Below are 26,377 nucleotides of genomic sequence, written 5' to 3' on the forward strand. Positions count from 1 at the left end.
TTTATCTCCTCTAATAGTCTTCATGTTAAAGTATATTTTGTCTGATATGAGAATTGCTACTCCAGCTATCTTTTGATTTCCATTTGTATGGAGTATCTTTTTCCATCCCCTGTATTTCAGTCTATGTTTGTTTCTAGGTCTGAAATGTGTCTCTTGTTTTTGTATCCATTCAGCCAGTCTGTTTCTTTTGGTTGGAGCATTTAATCCATTTACATTTACGGTAACTATTGATATGTACATTCATATTACCATTTTCTTAACTGTTTTGGGTTTATTATTGTAGATCTTCTCCTTCTCTTGTGTTTCCTGCCAAGAGAAGTTCCTTTCGCATTTTTTGCGAAGCTGGTTTGGTGGTGCTGAATTCTCTTAGCTTTTGCTTGTCTGTAAAGGTTTTAATTTGTCCATCAAATCTGAAAGAGATTCTTGCTGGGTAGATTAATCTTGGTTGTAGATTTTTCCCATTCATCACTTTAAATATGTCCTGCCACTCCCTTCTGGCTTGCAGAGTTTTTGCTGGAAGATCAGCTGTTAACCTTATGGGGATTCCCTGTTGTGTTATTTGTTGCTTTTCCCATGCTGCTTTTAATATTTTTCTTGATCATGAAGAAGAAGAAGTAAAGCTGTCACTGTTTGCAGATGACATGTTTCTCCTTGGATTTATCCTGTATGGGATTCTCTGCACTTCCTGGACTTGACTATTTCCTTTCCCATATTAGGGAAGTTTTCAACTATAATCTCTTCAAATATTTTCACAGTCCCTTTCTTTTTTTTCTTCTTCTTCTGGGACCCCTATAATTCAAATGTTGGTGCATTTAATGTTGCCCCAGAGGTTTCTGAGACTGTCCTCAATTCTTTTCATTCTTTTTTCTTTATTCTGCTCTGCAGTTGTTATTTCCACTATTTTATCTTCCAGGTCACTTATCCGTTCTTCTGCCTCTGTTATTCTGCTATTGATTCCTTCTAGGGAATTTTTAATTTCATTTATTTTGTTGTTCATCATTTTTGTTTGCTCTTTAGTTCTTCTGGGTCCTTGTTAAATGTTTCTTGCATTTTGTCTATTCTGTTTCCAAGATTTTGGATCATCTTTACTGTCATTACTCTGAATTCTTTTTCAGGTAGACTGCCTATTTCCTCTTCATTTGTTAAGTCTGGTGGGTTTTTACCTTGCTCCTTCATCTGCTTTGTGTTTTTATGTCTTCTCATTTTGCTTGACTTACTGTGTTTGGGGGTCTCCTTTTCGCACGCTCTGGGTTCATAGTTCCCATTGTTTTCGGTGTCTGTCCCCAGTGGGTAAGGTTGGTTCACTGAGTTGTGTAGGCTTCCTGGCGGATGGGACTTGTGCCTTTGTTCTAGTGGATGAGGCTGGATCTTGTCTTTCTGGTGGGCAGGACTGTGTCCAGTGGTGTGTTTTGGGGTGTCTGTGAACTTATTAAGATTTTAGGCAGCCTCTCTGCTAATGGGTGGGGTAGTGTTCCTGTCTTGCTAGTTGTTTGGCATGGGGTTTCCAGCACTGGAGCTTGCTGGTCGTTGAGTGGAGCTGGGTCGTAGTGTTGAGACGGAGATCTCTGGGAAAGCTCTAGCCGATTGATATTATGTAGGGTCGGGAGGTCTCTGGTGGTCCAGTGTCCTGAACTTGGCTCAGAGGCTCAGGCCTGACATCAGGCTGGAGCACCAAGAGCGTGTCAGCCACATGGCTCAGAAAAAAAGGGAGAAAAAAAAAGAAAGAAAGGAAAGAAAGTTATTAAAATAAAACTTTTAAAAATTTTTTTAAATAATATTTAAAGTTATTTTTTAAAAAAAAAGAAGAGAGCAACTGAACTAATAAAGAAATCCACCAATGATAGCAAGCACTGAAAAGTAAACTACAATAAACATAAAAATCAGAAAATGGTCAGTCGCATACAGCACACCCCAAGTCTCCGGTTGCTCCCAAAGTCCACCTCCTCAATTTTGGGAAGATTCATTGTCTCTTCAGGTATTCCACAGATGCAGGGTACATCAAGTTGATTGTGGAGATTCAATCCGCTGCTCCTGAGGCTACTGGGAGAAGTTTCCCTTTCTCTTCTTTGTTCGCACAGCTCCCGGGGTTCAGCTTTGGATTTGGCCCCGCCTCTGCGTGTAGGTCGCCTGAGGGCGTCTCTTCTTCGCTCAGACAGTACGGGGTTAAAGGAGCCGCTGATTCGGGGTCTCTGGCTCACTCAGGCCAGGGGGGAGGTAGGGGCACGGAGTGCGGGGCGGGCCTGCGGCGGCAGAGGCCGCTGTGACGTTGCACGAGCCTGAGGCGCGCCGTGCGTTCTCCCGGGTAAGTTGTTCCTGGATCCCGGGACCCTGGCAGTGGCGGGCTGCACAGGCTACCCGGAAGGGGGGTGTGGATAGTGACCTGTGCTCGCACACAGGCTTCTTGGTGGCAGCAGCAGCAGCCTTAGCGTTTCATGCCCGTCTCTGGTGTCTGCGCTGATAGCTGCGGCTCGCGCCCGTCTCTGGAGCTCGTTTAGGCGGTGCTCTTAATCCCCTCTCCTCGCGCACCAGGAAACAAAGAGGGAAGAAAAAGTCTCTTGCCTCTTCGGCAGCTCCAGACTTTTCCCCGGACTCCCTCCCGGCTGACTGTGGTGTACGCACTAACCTCTGCAGGCAGTGTTCACGCCGCCAGCCCCAGTCCTCTCCCAGCGCTCCGACCGAAGCCCGAGCCTCAGCTCCCAGCTCCCGCCCGCCCCGGCGGGGGAGCAGACAAGCCTCTCGGGCTGGTGAGTGCTGGTCGCCACCGATCCTCTGTGCGGGAATCTCTCCGCTTTGCCCCCCGCACCCCTGTTGCTGTGCTCTCTTCCGCGGGTCCGAAGCTTTCCCCCTCCGCCACCCGCAGTCTCCGCCCGCGAAGGGGCTCCTAGTGTGTGGAAACCTTTCCTCCTTCACAGCTCCCTCCCACTGGTGCACGTACCTTCCCTATCCTTTTGTCTCTGTTTATTCTTTTTTCTTTTACCCTACCCTGTTACGTGGGGAGTTTCTTGCCTTTTGGGAGGTCTGAGGTCTTCTGCCAGCGTTCAGTAGGTGTTCTGTAGGAGTTGTGCCACGTGTAGGTGTATTTCTGATGTATCTGTGGGGAGGAAGGTGATCTCTGCGTCTTACTCTTCCGCCATCTTGAAGGTCCTCCCAGTAGTATAATCTTCAGAGTGTTTATAAGGATTAAACTTGCTCATATCTGTAAAGAACTAGCAGTAAGTGTGCAATGTTAGCTGTTGTTATCATATCATTATTATTACCACAGGATTCTTAATTCCTGGAATGTTCTATTACAAGACATACATAACCTTCTGTTGAAACTTAAGCTAAGGTGTGTGTGACACACAGTAAAGCTGTGTGATGTCTCATATTTTAGGAAATTTTTTTTAATGGTATTATTTTTAAATGTAAATTACTTAACCTCATAAAAATACAAGTTTACAAACATTTCATTAGATATACATGGTAAGCACTATATCACTAAAATTAACTAACACAATAAAAGAAAATTTATGCCATCTTTTCAACAGACTTTTTATCATTCTTCAGCAGGTATTTTGTTGGATGAAACTTTGCTCTTTGCTGGGTGTGGTTTGGGAAAAATATAAGGTGGATAAAGGAAAGAGAACTAAAATTCATTTTTGAACGTTTATTTGTTTAAAGTAGGTAATGCATGAACATGGTGTAATGTTTAAAATTATAAATGAAAGTTAAATAAATAAATATAGAAATAAAGGACTATCATATGGGTGGGAAAAAATAAAATAAAAGTATAAATGTACATACACAGACGTCTCCACCAACCTGGATCTCCTCTCCCCCATCCCCCTTGCAGAGGTGAAAGTCTCTCAATCTCTCCTGTGTGTTTCCGGAGATATTTTAGGCATACATGAACAAACACATTTTCCTCCCTTTTTATACAAACGGAAGTGTACCTAACATCTTTCGTGTTCATCTTTTTTCACCAGAAGCTGTAGTGTAGGTATTGTTCCAAGTCTCTACATAATGACCTTCTTAACGTATTAATGACTCAGAGCTTCATTGGGGGTGGATGTCCCTGGCTTATCCCACCAGGCCACTGCTGATGAGCAGTGTTGTTAACGCCCCTGCTGTTAGAGAAGTGCTGAATAAATGACGTTGTGCAATTTAAATAAGCTTGTGTATGTGTGGTACACCTGCAAGATAATTTTTAAGAGAGAGAAATGCTGGGTGAAGGGTTGGAAGCATTGTAATTAATTCTTGAAAGAAATTTAAAACTTTCTGTTTATTTTTGAATGTTAATAGGGGTTTAAGCACACCATTGAATAGGAAAAAAGAGATGAACAGTAAACGTAAGACTGCCTCACAGCACTTTCGTTCCTTCATCTGGTTCCCCCCCCCCCCCCCCCCGCCCCGCTAGAGAGAACTAGCCTCACCAGCCTTGTCTTTTCCCTCCAGAGATACGTGTCAGGTAAATGAGCATATGCGCTTATGTAAAAGAATGCCTTTCTTCAGGTAGGCTTTCGTCTTCTTCTGCGTAGTAGTTTGTGGAGTCAGCAGACTCTCGCCTGGATGTCTCTGGGCACAGAGCTGCGGGCTGGAGTGTCCACGGTCACATTAGAGGGACTCTTTTTCTCCGTCCCTCAGCCTCAGCCAGCCTGGACATGACCTGTAAAGGTAATGTTTTCTTCCACCTTCACGTAGCTCATTGTTTCCCTGGATGAAATGATAGCTGTAAATCCTGCAGCCCTAACCCTTGAACAGCGATGCTCAAACCCACAGCACGTGTCCTGGGACGCTCTTTCCCGTCGTCCCAGAAACCGCCTAACTTCTCGCCGAAGGCTCATATTTCCTGTGTCTCACATCCAGTCGTCAGTTCTCTCTCTGATGGATCACATCTTCCAGTGGCTCCTGGGGAAAGGTGATGTGGGTGGTTAATCTTGGGATCTTGTATATTTCAAATATCTTTCGCTTACTCTCCCACCTGATTTTTCTGGATGTAGGATTCCCAGTATAAACTGCGAAGTAATTTAACAGTTGTCTTTCTGCCTGTCAATGTTACTCCTGAAAAGTCTGAAGACATTCCACGTCTTTATTCTTTGCACACGGCACTTGGTGTTGCTCTACCTCCACAGCTGTTTTAGGGTCTTGTTTCATGCCTCCAGGGTCCTGAAATGTCACAGTGATTTGCTGATACGGGTCTTCCACCTCACTGGGTACCGTGAGGGCCTATTAACCTGCAGTTTTATTTAATACCAGGAAGTGGTCTTAGATTATTCTTAAATTATATTTCAGTACACTGTACTATATTTTTTATGTTGTACTTGTTACATTATATATAATACATATTGTAATATCATGAGTATAGCATATATTAAGTGTAATGTAACACTTTAATATCATTGTGTAAATTATTGTTTTTAACACTCTGAGTCTGTTAAAGGGCACTTGGTTCAGGAAATTGCACATTAGTTACTTGAAGAGGAATGAGGTCTCCGGTAACAACATAAATAAGTATTTCTTATATTTTCAAAATATTTTGGCAACAAATTACTGAATTTAACGTACCATATTTTAGCACTAGTCTCACACACACGCATACGTATTTATAAAATATATTCTGCTACTCTTATTGTATAGACTAATTTTAAGAACATAATTATTGGTAAATAACAATATTTTGAAAAGAGGAATTAAGTCCAAATGTCAGAGTTTGCTAACACCTTTTACAACAGAAATATGATATCATTTTCTTAAATATTTTCCAATCTTTCCTAATGTCAAATAAGAGCTCTTCCTTTTATGTGGTCAAAAAATATGTAGGATTAAGATTAAACCAAATAAAAAGCACCTAGTTATATTTGATAATTCCTACATATATTGCACATACTAATGCAGGTTTATAAATCGTAAGCTATTATAATAGGTAGAACCAATAATAAATGTGTACGTGTTCATTTTGGTTTTTCAGCCCCTTATTTCCCCAGACGATCCACCAGCATCTTCCCGTGATGTGTTCAGTACGTAAATATTATGACTAGATCCATGTGCTGTTAACAGGCAGAGCCTCTGAAGAGTGCAGGCAGAATTCCACTAGTCATATTTCTTTATTAAAGAAATGTTACTGTTATATTACATCTTGTTATGTTGCAAACACATACTTCGTTCTTCAAGGCTAAAGCACAATTAGCAACTGTATTCGTTTTCCCCTTTTAGTGGTTGTTACCTTTTAGGTATTGGAATAATTTGAGAAGTGGCTCTGACGTGATGCTCAGTGACTCTTCAGGCTTTGTGTCGTTCCTCTTTGTTTTCAGCCTGCAGTGACCTGGAGCTCAGGGAGATGGCCAGCAGACTGCGGGACTGGTTCAAGGCCCTGCATGAGAGTGGAGGCCAGAACAAGAAGACGAAAGCATCGCTGCGGCCGGAGAGAAGCAGTAAGACTTCTAAATTTGATGTGTGTCGTTGTCTTTGATATGGGATTTTATGTCCAGTGAATCACTTAGGTGAAAGTTTACTGTTTACTTAGATGCTGAACAGAAGTCTGAACATTGTTTTTACTTCCAAGCTCAGCCATGACATGTATTTTGCAAGGAAATAAAGCGTTTGTGACAACTCCGATTGGAAAAGGAATTAGAGACAGCATTGAGCTTCCAGTTGAATTGAAAGAGTAGGAATATTTTCCAGTATTTTGGCTGAAGTGCTAAAGAGTAGAACAACACGGGGAGCAAAGGTAATAATTTTGAAGTGCTTAGATTTTTAAACAACACGATTAGCCCTCCTCCACCTTAGTCATTTCTGATTTGACCCAAGTATGTCAGTAGAAACAGGATGTTTACCACGCTGCAATTCAGATTCATCAAAGAAAGAAGGAAGGGCTTCCCTGGTGACGCAGTGGTTGAGAGTCCGCCTGCCGATGCAGGGGACACGGGTTCGTGCCCCGGTCCGGGAAGATCCCACATACCGCGGAGCGGCTGGGCGCGTGAGCCATGGCCGCTGAGCCTGCGCATCTGGAGCCTGTGCTCCGCAACGGGAGAGGCCACAACAGTGAGAGGCCCGCGTACCACAAAAAAATAAATAAATAAATAAAAAAGAAAGAAGGAAATAAGAGCCAACTGAATCTTACATGATTCTTTCGTCTATATAATCTATATAAAAGTGTGTTTTAATTTCTTAGAAATAGGAATGCAACCTGAAATAGTGCACTTGCTGTGAATAATTTTATGAACTCTTCACTTTATATTTTTTCATTTATAAAAAATATCTATAACATTTTTCATGCATGTAAAAGAAAGATATTGAAACCTGAGCTTAACTGGGGGGAGCTTTCCAAGACCGCCTCATTCGCTCTAAGATGCAAGGGGCGAAGGTGGGACAGTGACCAGGGGCAGCGTCCCGCTGACAATAGAAGGGCCCAGTGCCCGCTGCTGATCGCCATGAGGCCGTGAACCCCCACTCACAACCCTCAGCTACCCGTTTCTAACAGAATCACTTGATAAGAGGGCATGGCCGTCCCTAATCTATGTTTCCTAAAATGCCCCATTTGTTTTCTTGTCACCAAGGAATTTTCTGTAATCCCAGCGCTTGGTGTTTACGGATCGTATTTGTGTTCAAAAGAATGTAATCATTATTTTTCGTTCAGCTTTCACAGAAAAACATAATAATTGTGTGTGAATGTGTGGTGGACACATCTATATGCTTCTTAGGAAGTCCTCAAAGAAACCACAGTATTTCCCTACCTCGTAGGAGTGCTTCCAGGCTTGTCTCCAGAATTATCGTTTAAATTTTTGACAGAAGCTAATTTTTTGATGCCTTGAGAGTAAGTAAGATGCCTGATCTTACTTAATAGAAATAATAAAATATGTTTGCCCCTGTATTCATGTCTGGCGTAATGTAAAGTTTTGTTCCAGATCCTTCCGTATTGACTTTTTTGATTCATGTCCACACCTGTTCTCCCAATACACATACTTGGATATTTTTATTTCTCACTCTCATCTTTATCTGTTGAGCTTAGTTAAGACTAATAATCCCTCCTGTATTTGGAAATGGATAAAAAGAGATCTTGTAGGACACGCAGTACAATGCCTGGTTAATTGTACACATTCCTAAATATTATTTCCCTTTCTGGCTTTTTCTTACAAAAAATGAGACAGTCTTAATATTGTGGGCGAATTAACAGGAAGCCCTTTGGGAGTTGAATGTCTTTGCAGAATCAGTGGAACGGTAGGTAGAGGATTATTTATAGAGCCTGAAGGGGTCAGAGGCCAAAGGGAGTAAATCTCCAAAAGGAAGCTGTTAAAAGATAAGACAAGTCCCTAGATGGGGAGTGGCTGAGTCCCTCAGCTCCTGAGACCCGCCTACCCCTGGGTGAAGCCTCTCCTGACACCGGCCCTCCAGTACTGGGCACCCCATCTCTTTTCTAGTCCTGTTTTTCCTCCATAGCATCTCTCACCGTCTACTATAATATTCATCTACACATTTTTTGTTTATTTTCTCTCTCTCTGCACACTAAAGAACCATAAATGAGAGATCCCCATTGTATCATCAGAATGTAGAATAATTTGACACGTAGCATTCACTAACGTTAAAACCGAGTAGAATTGATGGATGAAAGAAGCCATCAAAATACTACATTGTGTGGATATACCATAATTTAATCAAGCACTTGTTCCCCTAGGAATGATTATTTTCTCCTTCTCAATCAATTCTGCGGTTAATTGGTAGGCTTTTATTTCTGTAAGGAAGATTCCAGGTAGTCGAAGTAATAGGTCAATATTACTTCGCATTTCAAATTATAAACAATAATAGATGTTACCAGACTGCTTTGCAAAAAGCTTAGGGCCTTTCTAATTTCTAACAGCAAAGCACGAAGAGTTAACTTTTGCCTTGATCCCTGGAAGTAAAAAAATTACTACCATTCTTTTTAACTGTTCATTCTGGTGAGCATGCTGTTACATTTCATTGTTAATCTAATCTTGGTTTCCTTTTTTAGTAGTGAATTGTTCACAAAATATTGGCAAAGGTTGGCGGGGCTTTTGCACAGCAAAACAAAATAAAATGTCTTAGCTCAGGCTACTATAATTAAATACCCTAGACCAGGTGGATTGAACACTAGACATTTGTTTCTCAAATTCTGGAGACTGGGAAGTCCTAGATCAGGTGCTGGCAGATTGGGGTCTGGGTGAAGGCTCACTTCCAGGCTTGGAGGCAGCTGTCTTCTCACAAGGCAGAAAGAGAGAGAGAGAGAGAGATCTGGAGTCTGTCTTATAGGCCACTGATCGCATCATGAGGTTCTCCCTTCATGACCTAATCACCTCCCAAAGCCCACACCTCCAAATGCCATCACTTTGGGGGGTCGAGCTTCATATTCATGAATTTGGGGTGGGGGACACAATTCAGTCCATAGCACAAAACCAAACAAAAAAAGTCCTAAGTTATGTCAGCTTATATGTTTAATTCTGAGAAATCCATATTGATGGCTTACATTATAATTGTATTTAAATAGGTCCTTCTAGTACTTTTTGTGCTTTTTGCTGTATGTGTTTCCTGCTCTGTGTTTTAGATATATGGATTTATTTCTGTTTTATCCATTAATTATGCTTCTTATCCCTTTATTTTATTACACTGTACCCTACTTACCACTTTTTAGCATAGATTTCACGTTATCGGATAGTAATATTACTACTCCTACTTTCAAATTTATTACATTTGCCTGATATACTTGCTAACATTTTATTGTCAGTCTTTCTTTATTACTTAGACTTGTGTCTTTCTTGTAAACATACGTAGTTGGCTTCTGAGTCTCTTTTTAATAATTAAGATAATAATTTTAATAATTAAGATAAACATAAGGCAGAGGAAAATATTCTGATCAGACACAGAATGTTTACCATTCAGGCAGATTGCCCAGAAGACAAAGAAAAACTTATTTTACAATCTTTTTTTTTTTTTTTTTTTTTTTGTGCGGTACGCTGGCCTCTCACTGTTGTGGCCTCTCCCGTTGCGGAGCACAGGCTCCGGACGCGCAGGTTCAGCGGCCATGGCTCACGGGCCCAGCCGCTCCGCGGCATGTGGGATCCTCCCTGACTGGGGCACGAACCCATGTCCCCTGCATCGGCAGGCAGACTCTCAACCACTGCGCCACCAGGGAAGCCCTACAATCTCTTTTCAAGAGTAGACCAATAATCCAAGAAAATTTTGTCATTAGAGAAGAAAAGAAATCACATTTTAGTTTTGTATCAGTATAATATTTAATACTAATTTTAAAATATGTGAATAAATACACCCTTTAAATATTAGCCAGCAGTGACCATGACAAATAATTTTGGGGGGAACATTTCATCATTTTTTGTATCTGTGTAGATTTTATCTTATACAGGTTTTGAAAATTAGTGTTAAGATAAATTTTATCTTAGGGTAAATTTTGTCTTAGGATAAAACTATATTTTTAACAAAATGAGCTTTTTTAGACCAAGGTGGTTGCTCCTGGAGCCCCTGAACCTCTCGAGACCTGCCCCTGCTGGGGCGGAGCCCTGAGCTTAAGTGACCGCAGGGGCGGAGGGTCGGGACTGAGCAGAGAAGCCCAGGGTGAAGACAGTGGGGCCCAAGGGGTGTTCAGGACACCGTAAAAATGTCAAATAAGAAAAAACGCAGAGCGAAGCCTGCCGCGTGTCCTGCCCACCATCTACCACAAGGTGGGGTGTCACTGCAGGACCTTGCTTCGGACATGTGGGATCCCCATCCGATCCACCATCCATGTCTCGGGGGAAAAAAAGGGGGGGAACAAACCCAGACTAAGTAAAGAGAGACTTTATTTAAAGACTCTTGCGATGGGGAGAATACCTCAACCTCAGACTTGCAAGCGTCTCACATCAAACAGAAGAAGGCTTTTCCTTTCCAGGAAGGGGTGAGCAGGGCTAGAAGCACCTATGTCGGGGAAGAGGGCAGTGGGCATTAAGAGGCAGCAAAACTGAGGACTTCGGAAATGCTTCTCTGCGCGGTTGACCCGCTCACCTACCAAGCAGGAATGTGAGACCCGGCAGACGTCTCTATGTTACGCAGAATTTCCGCCCTTTCACGGCTCTGGTCTGTGTTCTGATGTGTCGTCTGGGCCACTAGTTTGCTGCCCACCTACAATGCACGTGCGGGATGGCTTAGCCGGGAAATTACGGTTTTCGGTCTACAGAGCAGTTGTGTACTTTTAAATGTGTGCGCCCGGAGGTACCCGAGTGTGTGTTTAAATGTAAGTGGGTTGTCTCCTCACTCCCTCAGCTCCGCGTGTCATTGATTTTTCCCTCCGGCTGTTGGGTCCTTTCCATGCGCTGACCTTCCTTCGTCTGCTCACTGGGGCCCGTCTGTTGGGGGCCGACCCTTCGTTGGCAGCCTTCTCTCACGAGGTGGGAAGAGCCTCCCTTCGGCTTTTCCTCAAAGCATCAGGAAAGCCCCCGGTCTCTGAGCCTTGAAAGAGGCCGCTCCCCGCCGCGGGTCCCTTAGCTGGGCTGGCCTCCATCGTGGAACCCAGCCCGCGGTGCCAGGGCTAGAGGGAGTGGGTCTTGACCTTCCCCAGAGCCTACGGTTGTCTGCGGCCAGGCTCTCAGAGTCCGTCCCCTCCTGTCCATCCTCGGACCCCTAGTCTGTCCCTCCGTGGGGACGGGAAGCCCCCATCCTGACCTGTACCCCAACTTTAGACTGCAACACTCGCTGTACAATGAGGGGACAGTAGAATGAAGTCCATCCTGGGGGGGGGGGGCAGGTCACTGCGTTTTGAGTGGTCAGAGTACCTGCCTTATGCTTCACCAGCCAACTTCCCGTTTAACCTAGAAAGAGTGACAGATCTGGAAAACAATTCAGAGAAAAATTCTTGTTTGCATTCAAACGTCGAAATATTATTGCCAGGGGCGAATATGTAAGGGAGGGCCAAGACGGGTATATTTTTCTTGTTGTGCGAATAAGTATGCTTAAGTGCCAGTATCTGTTGTTTAACACGTACCGTGTTACCCTTGAGATAGATACTTGTCTTTTGAGATAGATACTTGTCTTTTCATGGATCTGTATCTCTAGTGATGTTTAAATCAAAGGTAATTTTCATAAAAATGGCCCCTGTTTACTGTCTGGAAATATACAGTTTACCTTCTATGTTGTTAGACTGTTTGTGAATAGAATATTTATTTTCTTACAAAATAACTCTGAAAACTTACATCTGTTTGATCTAACCTTATAGACTAATAGACAGTAAGAGTCAGAGAATGAGTTCAGGGATGGCGCTGGCTGCCACTGAAGTGTGGGCACAGGAGAGTGGAGAATCGTGTCCCCGCGGGTCTGCTTTGTCAATGCTTTCTGTCCTTAAACAATGTGAAATTCACTACTCTACTTTGCATGTGTAAAGTAATCGGCACATTCGTATAGTCTGAGTTCTTTATTATTATTTTATATGTATATAATTTAAATTATTAATTTTTCTGCACTGTTATGATGAGTAGAAATACAGATCAAGTCATGAAATCCCTTGTTTTCCTTTATCCGAGTCTTATAGCCCAGCTCACTGTATGTTAATTGCAGAGCCACTCCTGGTCCTTAGCTGAATGCAGAGTGGGGAATACACTCTCCTCATTCCTACCCTTAAGCCAGATTGCTAAGAACTGTTAGTACAAAGGACTGTAGTGCCCTCACCATTGCCCTGATGTCTCTGGGCTCTGGGAGGTCTCACAGGATTTGTTGATCAATGTATCAGAAACACTTGCTTTGTATTTGCTGTTTTGAGGTCCTAGGACACGCTGCCCCCGGGGATCTGTCCTCACTCACCTCCACCAGCTTGTTGCCCAAATATCCAGCCTCAGAGGGCTGCGCTCCCATCACATGTAAAACAGCAACACAAGCTTACTTTCCTTTATAGCATATGTCACTACGTGATATACAGATGTTTCCTAGTTTGTTTTCTGTCATTTCCAAGTAAAACGTAAGCTCTGTGAGGCCAAGAACTTTCTTCTGTGGGATCCCCAGCTCCCAGAAAGACAGCCCTGGCACACAGTAGGGACGCAGGAGCAAGTTGTTTAGTGAATAAGTTAAAATCTAATCACAAGTTTTCATCTAAAAATTGGTCTAGTTTCACAAGAGTGATAAAGTGGCTTGTAGCTGCCTTCCCATGTTTGCTGAACAGGCAGGTTCCAGGAGGGCAATTCTCTGACTGTAGCGGGATTGAAATAAACGGATCAAGACTTGATGAAGCTTAAATGAGAAGGTACCCTACTTCTTTTTATAAGGCAGTGAACCCAGAATGTGGACTGTGCTTTATAAGGAAGGGGAACTTGCCAGCCTCTTACACTGGCTACCAAATTAATGCTGCTATGCATTTTACATTAGTTAAACATCTTGTCACACAGCCCAAAATAAGGTATGCTGAAAATAGTGGGTTTCTTTTCCTATTGGTTATTGTAGTAGTCATTCTTAACTCTCAAACACAATAGGACACTAACCTGAGATTTTAATTGACCAGATTTTATCACAGCCATTACATAAAGGATTTTATAGCCATTACATAAAGGATTTTATAACCCTTACCCAAGAAGAATTGATTGTTTATCTGAATATTGGATAGTGTAAATATTACATAGTTAAGTGGTTTCAGTTGACAAAAAAGATCGATAATGTTATAGCTTCTTAAGAAATTAACCAAGCTGGTAAAGTTTGCCATTATTTTTTAACAACTTAAGTCTACTTTATATTAAAAAAATCAGGCTTCTTCGGTATGTTTTATTTGGGTATAGTTTAGAGCTGTCACAAAGGAATAACCGTAGAAAAGCGCCTAAGATGGTAAAAAACTTAAAATGTATTTTATGAGAAGGTGAAGGAAATAGATCTATTTGGCCTCTGATTCTGTTATCATCATACCATGAAAGTACTGTTTGAGCCTTTTTTCAGTATATATGTTGTGCCTAACTAAACTGTATGCTTGATATATTTTGTTTTCTTATCTAAATCTCCAAAAATTTAAGAACAGAAACACTATACCAAGGTTTGTTTGTTAATATGGTTGCAATTGTGTGTGTGTGTGTGTGTGTGTGTGTGTGTGTGTGTATGTATGTATGCCTGTCCGTCTCTGAAAGAGATACTTATATTAATTTTCTTTTTGTCAGTTAGGAAGCATCTGGACTTCAGAATCATATGCAAAATCCTCAGATTAACAGTCTGACTAGGATTAATTAAGATAACGTCTGGGCTTCCCTGGTGGCGCAGTGGTTGAGAGGCCGCCTGCCGATGCAGGGGACACGGGTTCGTGCCCCGGTCCGGGAAGATCCCACATGCTGCGGAGCGCCTGGGCCTGTGAGCCATGGCCGCTGAGCCTGTGCATCTGGAGCCTGTGCTCTGCAACGGTAGAGGCCACACAACGAGAGGCCCGCGTACCACAAAAAAAGAAAAAAAAAAAAAAAAGATAACGTCTTACTTTTGCTTTCCTACCCACCAAATGCTTTGCTCAGTCAGACAAGGAGAGAGACTACTTAACACTCAGGTAAACAAACACATTCCAATTTCTTACCAAGATGACACACTTTATGTCTGCTGCCTTCACATTGAGAGGAAGGTTGAATTTGGAATCACGTGGCTTAAAAACAATGTCCCATTTTAATTTAATCAGGAGCATTCTAGGTATAGCGGGGAACTTCATTTTTGAAAACAAAGGTCTCTAAAGCTGGTGGATACATTTTCTTTTCTTATTTCAAGTAATAAAATGAAAATTCAGATCACTGCTTGTTTTGTTTGTTATCTGCATTTTCTTCTTTTAGCAGGTAGATCGAATAACTCTCTCCATAATAAAATTTAATTATACACTTCAGTATTATTAAGGTATTGTCTTAATATTTAGATATAATTTTATAGAAATTATGTATTTCCTATTTAGCTAGATTGAAATTATATATTTCATATTTAGCTAGATTGAAACGATAAATATAAAATAAGGTGCTAAGTGAATGATGTATTATAATAAAAATGTTTTGTTACATTATTATAACCTAGGAAATTATCCAGTTGAATTTACTAGCACTAAATTTTGGTGAGACTCTAGTCTTTAGGAAGTGTAGTATTCCAAATAGAGGGAATCATTATTAGCTTTGAAAACTTGGGAATCATTAAAAAGTAGGCTGCTGGTTGCTTCTCACAGGGTAAGTGAACTATTGTCAATTTTATTACATTCCATTTTTAACTAAATAAATACCTTAATTTCAAAATATAATCATGGGTGTTCAGAGCACATTTAACCAGTAATTGGAACTATTTGAACCTAGAAAAAAAGGGATAAAGTACCCTCCCCCCCAAAAAAAAACAACAGAGGTTTTTAAAATCTGTACAGAAAAAAAAAACAAAATATAAAGTTTCACATTCCATATATATGTCATATATATTCAGTCATTTATAAGTAAGCATTATTTTTGTCAAATTTTACTCTAATAATGCCAGTTGAGTAATACACAAAAACCTGGAATGTTTGCTTAGTAGATGTCTTGAAAGCAACAAAAAGTGATAGCAAAAACGAAGGGACAAAGTGTAATAAGGAAATAAAATAGCTCAAACACATAACTGCCGTAGGTTATTTAATGTGGCAACAAGTGATTCTAGACACCACAGTGGTCCTTGGGCCACAGGCTAGCCAATTAAAAAGCGATTAATTTTATGATGATTCCTTTGAGACATTAATGAGTATTAAATTATTCTAATGTATCACAACTGGGAAGGAAACATATATATAACATTGTTTTTTCCTATTTAATTTTTAATATCATATATTTTAATTACATGTAACATATGTTTGTTTTTTTGTGTGTGTGGTACGCGGGCCTCTCACTGTTGTGACCTTTCCCGTTGCGGAGCACAGGCTCCGGACGCGCAGGCTCAGCAGCCATGGCTCACGGGCCCAGCCGCTCCGCAGCATGTGGGATCTTCCCGGACCGGGGCACGAACCCGTGTCCCCTGCATTGGCAGGCGGACTCTCAACCACTGCGCCACCAGGGAAGCCCTTCACATGCTTATCTTATTAATGCACATGAAGGAACATGAAGAGAATTATTGTCCTTTTACCAACTCCACCCGTTCTTCCCTCATGAGGTGAAAATTGTTACCAACCTGGTACACATGGTTTCCAATCCTACTTCATTCTCACACAAGCATATATATTCACATAAACATTTTTAATGTAAATGATCTCACACTATACACAGTACGTGGCAGCAAGCTGATTACTCTCCATCATTTTAACCTTTTAAATCGTTATCGTATTGCAAATACGTTCTCACAGCATCTTTTTTGATTTCAGAGCTCTTAGTTTGTGAGAGAGACTTCCCTAAGAAAATACTGACATGGATATTCTTCTAATGTATATATTTTTGCCCTTAAATCTCTAAACCATCCCCAGTTTATTGGCGTGTGATAGGATTCTGGCAATAGATCATATTTCCTTACTGAATTAAAATAACGTCTTTGCAATTATTTAAGCCACATTTATTCTCTATGCCTCTGTTTTCTCTTCAACCTCTCTGTTTTTTGAGTTTCTCTGTGATTCATTTCTCCTGTAATTGTGTTACGTTCTGATGTCATACTTCATGTGGGTTTAGTTCTTTCAAATGTGTTAAAGTCCGTTTTATGGCTTACAATATGTTCCAAATGCACTTGAAAGGAGGCTGTATTCTGTTATTATGTGTTGGAGTGTCCTATCGGTAGAAATTATTTCAAGTTTGTTGAAAATTTTGTTCGGCTCTTCTATACTCTTTTCCGTCTACTTGTTCCACTGATTTTTTTTTTTATAGAATAGTGTTGGAGTCTCCAGATATAACTGGGAAGTTTTCTGTTCTTCCATTCAGTTCTGTTCATTTTTTTGTCATGTGTTTTGTTTTTTCTTTTTTTTTGGCTGCGTTGGGTCTTAGCTGTGGCACGCGGGATCTTTGTTGAGGCACACGGGATCTTTCATTGCAGCACACGGGCTTCTCTCTAGTTGTGGCTTTAGGGTTTTTTCTCTCTGGTTGTGACGCACAGGCTCCAGAGCGCATGGGCTCTGTAGTTTGCAGCACACGGGCTCTCTCATTGAGGATGGGAGCTCGGTAGTTGTGGCGCACGGGCTTAGTTGCCCCGCAGCATGTGGGATCTTAGTTCATGGACCAGGGATCAAACCCGCGTCCCCTGCAGTGGAAGGCAGATTCTTTACAACGGGACCACCAGGGAAATCCCCTTGTCATGTATTTTGAAGCTTCATTTCTGGTAACAAGTGCATTTAGGGTTGTTTTGTCTTCTTACTGAACAATTTATTATTATATAATGCCCCTTTTTATCTTGGTAACATTCCTTATTCTGAAGTCAAATATATTATTAGTAGAATCAGTTTGGCTTTCTTTTCATTAGTGTTTGCATGATATTTTTTTCCCCATCTATTAATTTCAATCTACTATGCCATTTTTTAAATGGTTTCCTTTAGAATAATATATAGTTGAGCCTTGGTTTTTTATTCAGCCTGGCATTTTTTTTGTATTTTAATTGATATGCTTAGATTATTTGCGTTTTATACAGTTACTGATATGGTTTAATTACAATCTCCTTTCTTACTAGTTATTTTTTATTTTTTCCATCTCCTCTTTGCCCATTTTCTTTTCTTATAATGCCTTGTTTTGGACCAGTTAAGTATTTTTATGATTTCATTTGACTCTGCTCTTGACATTACTTTTACTTTACCATCTTTTAAAAGATTTTTATTGGTTGCTCTAGGATTTATAAGATATAAATTTAATTTTTCACAAGCTACCTTCAAATACTATTTTGCCATTTTGTATACATTAGAAGGAATTACAGCTCTCAATTTATCCCATCTTTTGTGCTATTTTTACGTATGTTTTGCTTTTACATATGCTACAAATACAAATGCATTGCTAATACCTTTAGAGTAGACATTCAATTATCTTTTAAAACAATTTGAAATTAAAAACCTGAATTTCATATTTATCTTTATTTATGCAACTTCCAGAAATCTTCAGTTTCTTTTTTGTAGCAATCCAAGTTTCTACCTAATATCACATTTATTCTGCCTAAAGAAATCTTTTTTTTTTCCAGCAGTTCTTATAGATCGCATCTGTTTTAAATACATTTTCTCCCATTTTTGTTTCTTGAAAGGTACTTCTCCTTCCTTTTGCAAAGGTAATTTCTCTGGGTAGTTTTGGGTCCAGAGCCCATTTTCTTTCAGCACGTTACAGATGAATTTTCCTTGTATTCTGGCTTCTGTGGTTGCAGCTGGGAAGTCAGCTGGTCATTCTCGTCTCTTTGTTCCTCTGTAGAAATGTGTATTGTGCCCCGAGCTGCTTTAAAGATTTTTCTCCCCATCACTGGTTTTTGACTCTGATGTGTCTAGGTTTGTTTCTTTGTTTGTTTGGTTCTTATCCTGTTTGATGTCCTCTAAGATTCTTACCTCTGTGGTCTGAGGTATCTCATTAATTTGGAGGATTCTTCATTAACTCTTGAAATACTTCTTCTACCCTATTTTCTCTCTCTTTTCCTTCTGCCATTTCAGTCACTGTCTGTTGGTCTGTTTGATAATGATCTACAGGCCTTGTATGCCCTGCACTCCTGCCCCGCCCCCTCCCCCTACTTCTCCTGACATATCTTTTAGGTTTTTGTTCTTATAGTTTCTGCCTATAGTTTTAATGCAGATTTTACCTTTTATACTACAGCATCTAATCTATTCATCATATTCATTTTAAATTACTTCTCTGATAGTTGCTGCCTCTGTCATATCTGAGTTTGTTTCTATTGAGTGTTTCGTCTCATAGCAATGTTTTTAAATTTTTCCTTCCTTTTTTGTATGTCTGTTTCTTTCGTTAAAAGTGGACATGTTGAGTAGACGGTAAGACTGAGGTAAATAGTCTTTATGCCCGGAAGTGAGGCTGCCTCCTGTTTTGCTTGGCCTTTGATAAGGTGATCAAGTCGGTCCAGTCATACACCTGAACTTGGTTGTGTTTTGGTTTATAATTGTCCCTTTCACTGCATCTCAAGCTTCAGATTCCTTTGTGCTGCCCTGTGCTTGTGGTCGGGCTAGTCACCATGGTCTTTTTCTCCACATGCTTCTTTATGATTTTCCTTTGAAACCCAGCCTCAGGGAAGGTCCCCCTTCATGGTCTTTCCCCCACTGGCAGGCTACTGATACTCGGTATTCGACAGTTGCTACCCGGACCTAGGAGCATCCCTTGCTGTTCTGGTTGAGGTGTAGCTGTAGGTAGGACCATGTACCTGGGTCTCGAGGTGGGACCTTCTCAGAGACCCGATCCTCCGCTGGTGGCAGGGTTCTCCCATGATCTGTACCCTGAATATTGTCCTGCTGTCACCCAGAGAGAGCTGGGCTTTTCTTTCCCACTCCTGTGGTGAAGTATCCTCAGCTGTGTCCACAGGGTGACAGAGGCTCCCACTCTCCCCCAGCAACTTCAGGCTTGCTCTGTGAGGGGTACAGGAGAGGGGGCATAGGTGGGCCCTCATACTTTCTCACAGCAGCTTCTGCTTCTCAGGTGGCTTTCCTGGGTCTCTTGTCCCACCCCGTGTCTTTCTTGAAAGCACTTGCTGAGGTCTGTGGAATAAAATCTGTTGGTGCTTATGGACCCTCTTCCTTTTGCGGCTTCCAGGGGTTGTCTGCTGTCAGAGAGTAGACATACACTAAGCCTTCCGCAATTCATGGACGATCTTGGCTGCGTTCTCCTCCATAGCTTATATAACGTTCTGTGGCTTTCTCAGGTGGTCAAATGCTCGCACTGTCTCCTTCTGGAGCCATAAGACTGTCACGGGTCCTGAGTTATTACACTGCCCAGAGACACAGAGTCCCTGATGAGCTCAAAAAATTGTGGTTTTGTAGATGTTTCATATTTTTCTTATTGTTAGGGTGAGAAAAATACTCTTTTCCACTTCCTCCCTCAGTGGAAGCAGGGAATTCTTGCCTGAAGAATATTTTCAATGGATATAGATTTTTGAAAGCATTAAAAACATGTTTTCTTTCTTCATTTAAAGATATCATTCAACGCTTCCAGGACGCTATAATTTCTGATGAGATACCAGGATTTAACTGAATCGTTTAATTGTGTTGTGTCGTTTATCTTTAGTTCTTAACAGTTCGACTAGAAATGACCTCCTTTGTGTTTTTGCTTGAGGACTGTTACATCTCTTTAATCTGTAAATTTAGGTATTTATCAAAACTTCTACCACCTTTCCTCCGACTACTTCTCCTGCCCCTTTCTCTCTCTCTTCTCTTCTGGGCTTCAATTACATGTGTTATGCTCCCTGATACAGTGTAACAGTCTCAGAGGCTCTGCTCATTTCTATCCTGGCTTTTCTTCCAGTAGATCCTTGCAGCTGATCTATACACAAGTATCTTTCTTTCCTCTGTGAACTCACTTCTGCTCTTGGCTTCATCTGTGATTTTTTTATAAGGTTGTGTAGCTTTATCTGTTATTTTATTCTTGAATTTCTATTTTGTTCTTTCTTATAATTTCTACTTCTCTTCTGATCATTCCTGTCATTGCAATTATTACAAGCATATTTTTTTCTTCATTAAAGAGAGCTATTTTATTTGCTTTAAAATTTTGTCCGCTAACTCAACAACTGGTTCATCTCAGGTTTATTCTCAGTTGATCATCTCTTCTTTGAAGAACATGTCCCATTTCCCTGGTGCTTTATAGATCTCCTAATTCTGGATGGTGCCCCCAATGTTATGGATATTAAATTGTGGGAGGCTTTATTGTGTTAGTTTAGTCCACTGAGTGTTTTTTGTTTTAGCAGATGATTCATGTTGTTGAGCTCTAAATGAAAACTATATTTCTTGGGCACCAGCTCTAACCTCAGTTCAGATTTGCAGCCTCTAGTGGAGGTGAGTTGAGTCCACGGTGTGCATGTGTGTGTGTGTATGTGTGTGTGTGTGTCTGATGGGTCATCAGAATCTAGGGCAGACAATGTTGGGCTCTCTGGCTCTTTTCCTTCCCGAATTTCTCCCTAGATCTTCAGCAGTTTTAAACAGTCTTTTGATTCTTGCAAGCTGGAATGTCTGCATTCTTTTGCCAACATTGTCCCTCATGTGATTTGCCATGCCAGATCTGTCCCCAGGCTCAAAAACAGTGAGACCTGAGAATTCACTCCCTAGAACTTCCCTCCTCAGAGTGTGGGTTACGCACCAGAGTGTGCCTGCTTCTTATCCACTCTTTGGTTCCTTCCTGTCATTTTTTTAAATTATGTGCAGAGTTTAACAATTTATGAGTAGGAGAATCAGTCCAGTATATGTTACTCAGACATTACTGGAAACAGAATCTAAAATAACTGTTTAAATGACAGGTTGAGGAGAGGATTTTTGTCTTACCTTATTTTTGTCTTTGAATCTACCAGACCTGTGTATTGAACCCAATGTGGGCTAAAATTATACTTTATTTTCCATTACATATTCCTGTTTACCCCTCTTCCTTCCTGAATTTAACAGTCTTCTTTTTTGGGTTTTTTTTGGGGGGGGTATTACAGTACTCTTTAAAATTTTAAACCTTCATTGAGTCAGGGCAGTCCGTCAGTCAATTTTACTATGTTTCAAAATTTACATTTAATGAGTTTTTGCTTTCCTTTGGATGGTTTTACATTGATTTTTTGTGAATCTCAGTTATGCTGATATATTTGCTGCCTAAACAGATGCAGTTGTTAATATAGGCTTGCATTTCCCTAAGATGACGGACTGAACTGCTACGTGTCTACATTCTAGATGTGAATAACTCCATTCTCTACAGTGGCATAAGCAACTCAGGGATGTTGAGAGATGATTTTCGATTATAAAGATTTGTGTTTGATAACTTCTGCCTTTCAGAAAATTCTGACACATCTTTGAAGAGAAGAGACATTGCTAGGCATTTATTAAAAGTGATTTTAGATGTCTCATGGGAATTTCAGTGCGCTGAAGGATTATAAGGATTGGTGAATGTGGAGGATAAGGGGACGGGTTGGATATTATTTTCTCCGCTTTATAATGAAGAAGGTTGAGAGTTAAAACATGAAGTCACACAATAAGTAAGTGGTAGAGCTGGGATTTGAATATAGATTTTGTGGGCTCTGAACTTATGAACTTCTGCTCTTTGCGTCTTTGTGTAACCTCCCAGTGGGTCTCTCAGTACTCAAGGAATATTAAACTAGTTCAAATAATTCATGTCGATTGTGATAGCTACCTCTAATCCACTCGTACAGATAAAGACATATAAACACACTTGCACAAAGAGGATAGCTTCCTATTTCATCTTGGCTAAAGATTTTAGAAATGTTTCCAAAAATTACTAATCGTTATTTTGCCTTTATTATTATGTTTCTGAATGTTTTTGTTTCTTTTCTTATAAATACAAGTAACTTTTATAGAGTGGGATTAATACATGTATTTAAAGCTTTCTTGAGTTGAGTTATATTGATAATCTATACCAACTCACAAGAGAAAGATTTTTGTCCATTAAATTATCTCTTTGTCAAATTTACTCATATTAGTCTTGGTGCTAACTGTTGCAAATTTCAAAAATCTACCCAGGTTTTTGGTATCTTGAGATTTAATGATTAAAACTATGTCCTTAATATTAGGAAAAAGTATTTTGGTGGGCATCCCTAATACTTTATATCTCTACCTATAAAGATTATTTTAAGGAGATGATTTTCATACAGTAAACCATTTATTTCCATGATAATTTTTATATCCTTAATTGAAGATTTCTGTATGCTAAATATTTCATAAGTCATGGGATATATAAAATGCAGAGGGTGCTGCACAGTGATTTCTCTTTCCTTTTACGAGTGAAGGATACTCCCCTATCCTTACTGTGCCTGACCAGGTCTGGGATATCAGTCTTCCTGCCCAAGTGAGTCCCTGAGTGAGTCTTGTCTAAGCGTTTCCTTCCCCACACCCCTGTCCTGGGCTGATAATGAACGACTTGTACTGCTTTGGATGTCTTTCCCTAAATGTATTCACTACCTCAAAACAAACTTATGGGGCTTCCCTGGTGGCGCAGTGGTTGAGAGTCCGCCTGCCGATGCAGGGGACACGGGTTCGTGCCCTGGTCAGGGAAGATCCCACATGCCGCGGAGCGGCTGGGCCCATGAGCCATGGCCGCTGAGCCTGCGCGTCCGGAGCCTGTGCTCCACAATGGGAGAGGCTACAACAGTGAGAGGCCCGCATACAGCAAAAGAAAAAAAAAAAAAAAAACTTATGTTTTACTGTCCAAAGTTTTTAATGTTATCTAAGAAGATGATAGATTTGTGCTTCCCTTCACTTCAAATTGAGAGACAGATTTCAACAAAACCGCTCAGTTTTCTATGTGTTCCCCGACAATTGGATTCTGGTCTGAATTTCACTGGGATAATCTGAGAGTCAGAGACAGTCATGAGCTGCTTACTTGTTTTATGTCAAAGCAAAGGAAAGTTGCTGCTGCTTTGGAGTTGTGTGTTTGGTCAAAACACACAAGGATATTTACTGAAGACAGTATTTGAGCCATGTGAGTGAGAACCAACGTAATTCTGCCCAAGAGGGTGTAGTGAGTAAGTCCCAACAGAGAAGGGACCACCCGGTGCGCAGGGGCTGAGGTGACGGCAGAGGAGTGTCACACATCCAGGAAATGCAGTTGTTCACACCAGGTAGCCCTGGAAGGTCCATAAAAGGATCTACAAGGAGAAAGACAGGTGAAGCTTTCAAAGCCTGATGAACCCCCCCAGCACAAAGCCGTCCTCAGCCAGACATCAGTGTGGTGAGAAACTCCCCACCCGCCCTTAAGTATCCTTCACCTACTCCCAAACTGGAGGGGGTCATAAAAAAAAGAGAAGGTAAGAGGAGGGTCATAAAAAAAAGAGAAGGTAAGAGCAGAGTCATAAGAAAAAAAGGGAATGAAGAAGGATTGGGGCACATGATGCTCCACTTACATGACTGCCTCTGCCACATCCCCAGGTAGTGACTGGGAGGGTCATGTTCGGGGCTGTGTGGGTGACGTGAAGTCAGGTGTTCTGAAATGCCAGTTCACCTACACTTGTTACCTGAAGCCGAGCTGAAGGAATTAGGGGACCACCTGTGTTTTCACCCAGAGATAGAATGAAACTTCCACCAAAGAACACATGTGTAGAGAGCATCAGAGAAAAAATAAAAGTGGATTCAGACTATATCCTATAAACCACACTTGTCTGAGATATGTGTATATCTGATTATATAATCAGTGTACTGTTATCATACAATGTCTTATATGATAAGACCTGTGCTTATACTTACGTAGTGTGAACCTCAGAAAAGGTAGGGGGGCTGAAGACATAGGCTGTGGGCTCTGAGGGACGTTGGTTAAGACCATGTAAGTGAATGATCCCCACACGAGCTGGTGTGAATAAATAGAAAAAAATCAGTTGAGAAATGAGTTCTTAGAATACCAATATTTATTTTTTTTTACAGCCTTTTGTTTAATACTCTTTTCCATTATGGTTTATCACAGGATATTGAATATAGTTCCCCGTGCTACATAATAAGACCTTGTTGTTTATCCATCCTACATATACTAGTTTGCATCTGCTAATCCCGGACTCCCACTCCATCCCTCCCCTACCCACTCCTTCCCCGTTGGCAGCCACAAGTCTGTTCTCTGGCTGAGTCTGTTTCTGTTTCGTAGATACGTTCATTTGTGTCATATTTTAGATAGACTACCAATACTTAAGGAACAGATAAAGGAAGGACACTGACAAAAATGGATTAATAAATAAAAGGAGAGACTGTTGTAAAATGTTCAAGAGTTAAGCATTATCTTCTCCCACAGGGTTCGCTGTCATTTATTTTTAACACGATGCCCAGCTTCACACCCTAGCTATGCTTGATTGCTCAGCTACACCTAAGTTACAAAATAACAAGTAACAAGTAAAATATAGTATTACTTTTTTCAGACAAACTTTGATAGAGTCTCACACCATGTTAAATTTTAGTTTAACTATTGAAAGCGTTTTAAGATAATGACAAATTTTACAACATAAATAAATTACAATGGCTTTACTTACATGTTCTCTTTTAAATATCCCAGATATAAGTGAAATAAGTCAGACAGAGAAAGACAAATACCCTATAATCTCATGTGTATGAGGAATCTAAAAAAAAGAGAACTCATGGCTACAGAGAGCAGATTGGTAGTTCCCAGAGGTGGGCATGGGTGACCTGAGTGAAGGGGTCAAAAGGTACAAACTTCCACTTAGAAGATAAGCGGTTCTGGGGATAAATAAGTCCTGGAATGTAATGTGCAGCATGGCGACTACAGTTAACAATGCTGTGTTGTGTATTTGAAAGTTGCTAAGAGAATATGCTGCACACTTTGGACTAAATAATACAATGTTATGTCAGCTGTATCTCAGGAACACTGGAGAGAAGAAGAAAGTAAATGACCTAACCTCCTTCTAAATGCAGTTCCCATCCTTGTCTGCATAGAAACATGGTAATTTTATCCTTTTTAATTTAATTGTTTGCCTATAATATTCTTTTTATGATGATGAAAGCCACACACTTATTATTTTTAACATCCTAAAAATATAAGTATCCCAAGTATGACATTTATTATAAGATTGAGCCCTAGGTTACTTCTGTTTTAAAAAACTATCATAAAAGTTCATGAAAGTTATCATTCTCAAGGGAGGAAAACCTTGCAAAGACCTAAGGGGAACTCTCAGGAAGTCACAGCCGTCGGAGACCTTCAGGCCACGCCATGCAGAACCACAGCCTGTGACCTGAAGCCCCTCTGAGTAAACCATACATAGCTAGCTGTGTGTTATTTCTGAATTTGTTATAAGGTACAAATTACCTTAGACTGTAAAAAACCATTTCTGAATGTTGCATTGTATCAGTTTCCTAACTAATACATATTTCAGTTTTATAAATTTAAATTATCCCTCAGTTATCTTTTCTCTCATCTCATATTGACAGACTAGCAGATTTGATCCTTTTTGTGACAATGGGAAAGCCTTTCACACACAGATCCCCTGTCTTTATGATAACACTGTGAGTTGTGAGCTCCTGGAAATTGGGCATTGAGCCTTTTATGAGAAGAATGTCCCAGCTGGAACACTGGGGCCACATTATAACCCAGACGTACAGCACAGACCCAGTCAGAGCAGTGGAGAAAAATAGGGAGCGAGCCATTTTTAGAAATGCTAGAAGCAGACAGCATCACGTGCTTTTTAAATACAGTTTATGTACTTTCTGTTTATTTAGTCTCCACTGTATCACTTGTAGCATTGGGTCCCTGTGTTCTAACATCCGTAGGAAAATGCAAAGGTTGATAACGAGTTAAATCTATTTATGAGTAATTTTTTTATATGAAGTATTACCTTCTCACTAGTTTTAAAGTTAATTACATGTAAACTAAAAGGGGATCAT

At 40.6% G+C, this 26,377-nt stretch overlaps 1 protein-coding gene across 2 annotated transcripts in view; it reads left to right on the forward strand.

The window, feature by feature from the left end:
• Positions 1 to 26,377, forward strand: part of SPOCK3 (SPARC (osteonectin), cwcv and kazal like domains proteoglycan 3) — a 436,458-nt gene that overhangs the window by 384,873 nt on the left and 25,208 nt on the right. For both annotated transcript variants that reach the window (XM_060301385.1, XM_060301384.1), the window contains exon 7: positions 6,291 to 6,410. In XM_060301385.1, coding sequence (XP_060157368.1) covers positions 6,291 to 6,410 — 120 coding nt within the window. The remainder of the gene's footprint in view (positions 1 to 6,290; positions 6,411 to 26,377) is intronic.

Source organism: Globicephala melas, chromosome 6 (genome assembly GCF_963455315.2).
Source record: "Globicephala melas chromosome 6, mGloMel1.2, whole genome shotgun sequence".
Classification (NCBI taxonomy): Eukaryota; Metazoa; Chordata; class Mammalia; order Artiodactyla; family Delphinidae; genus Globicephala; species Globicephala melas.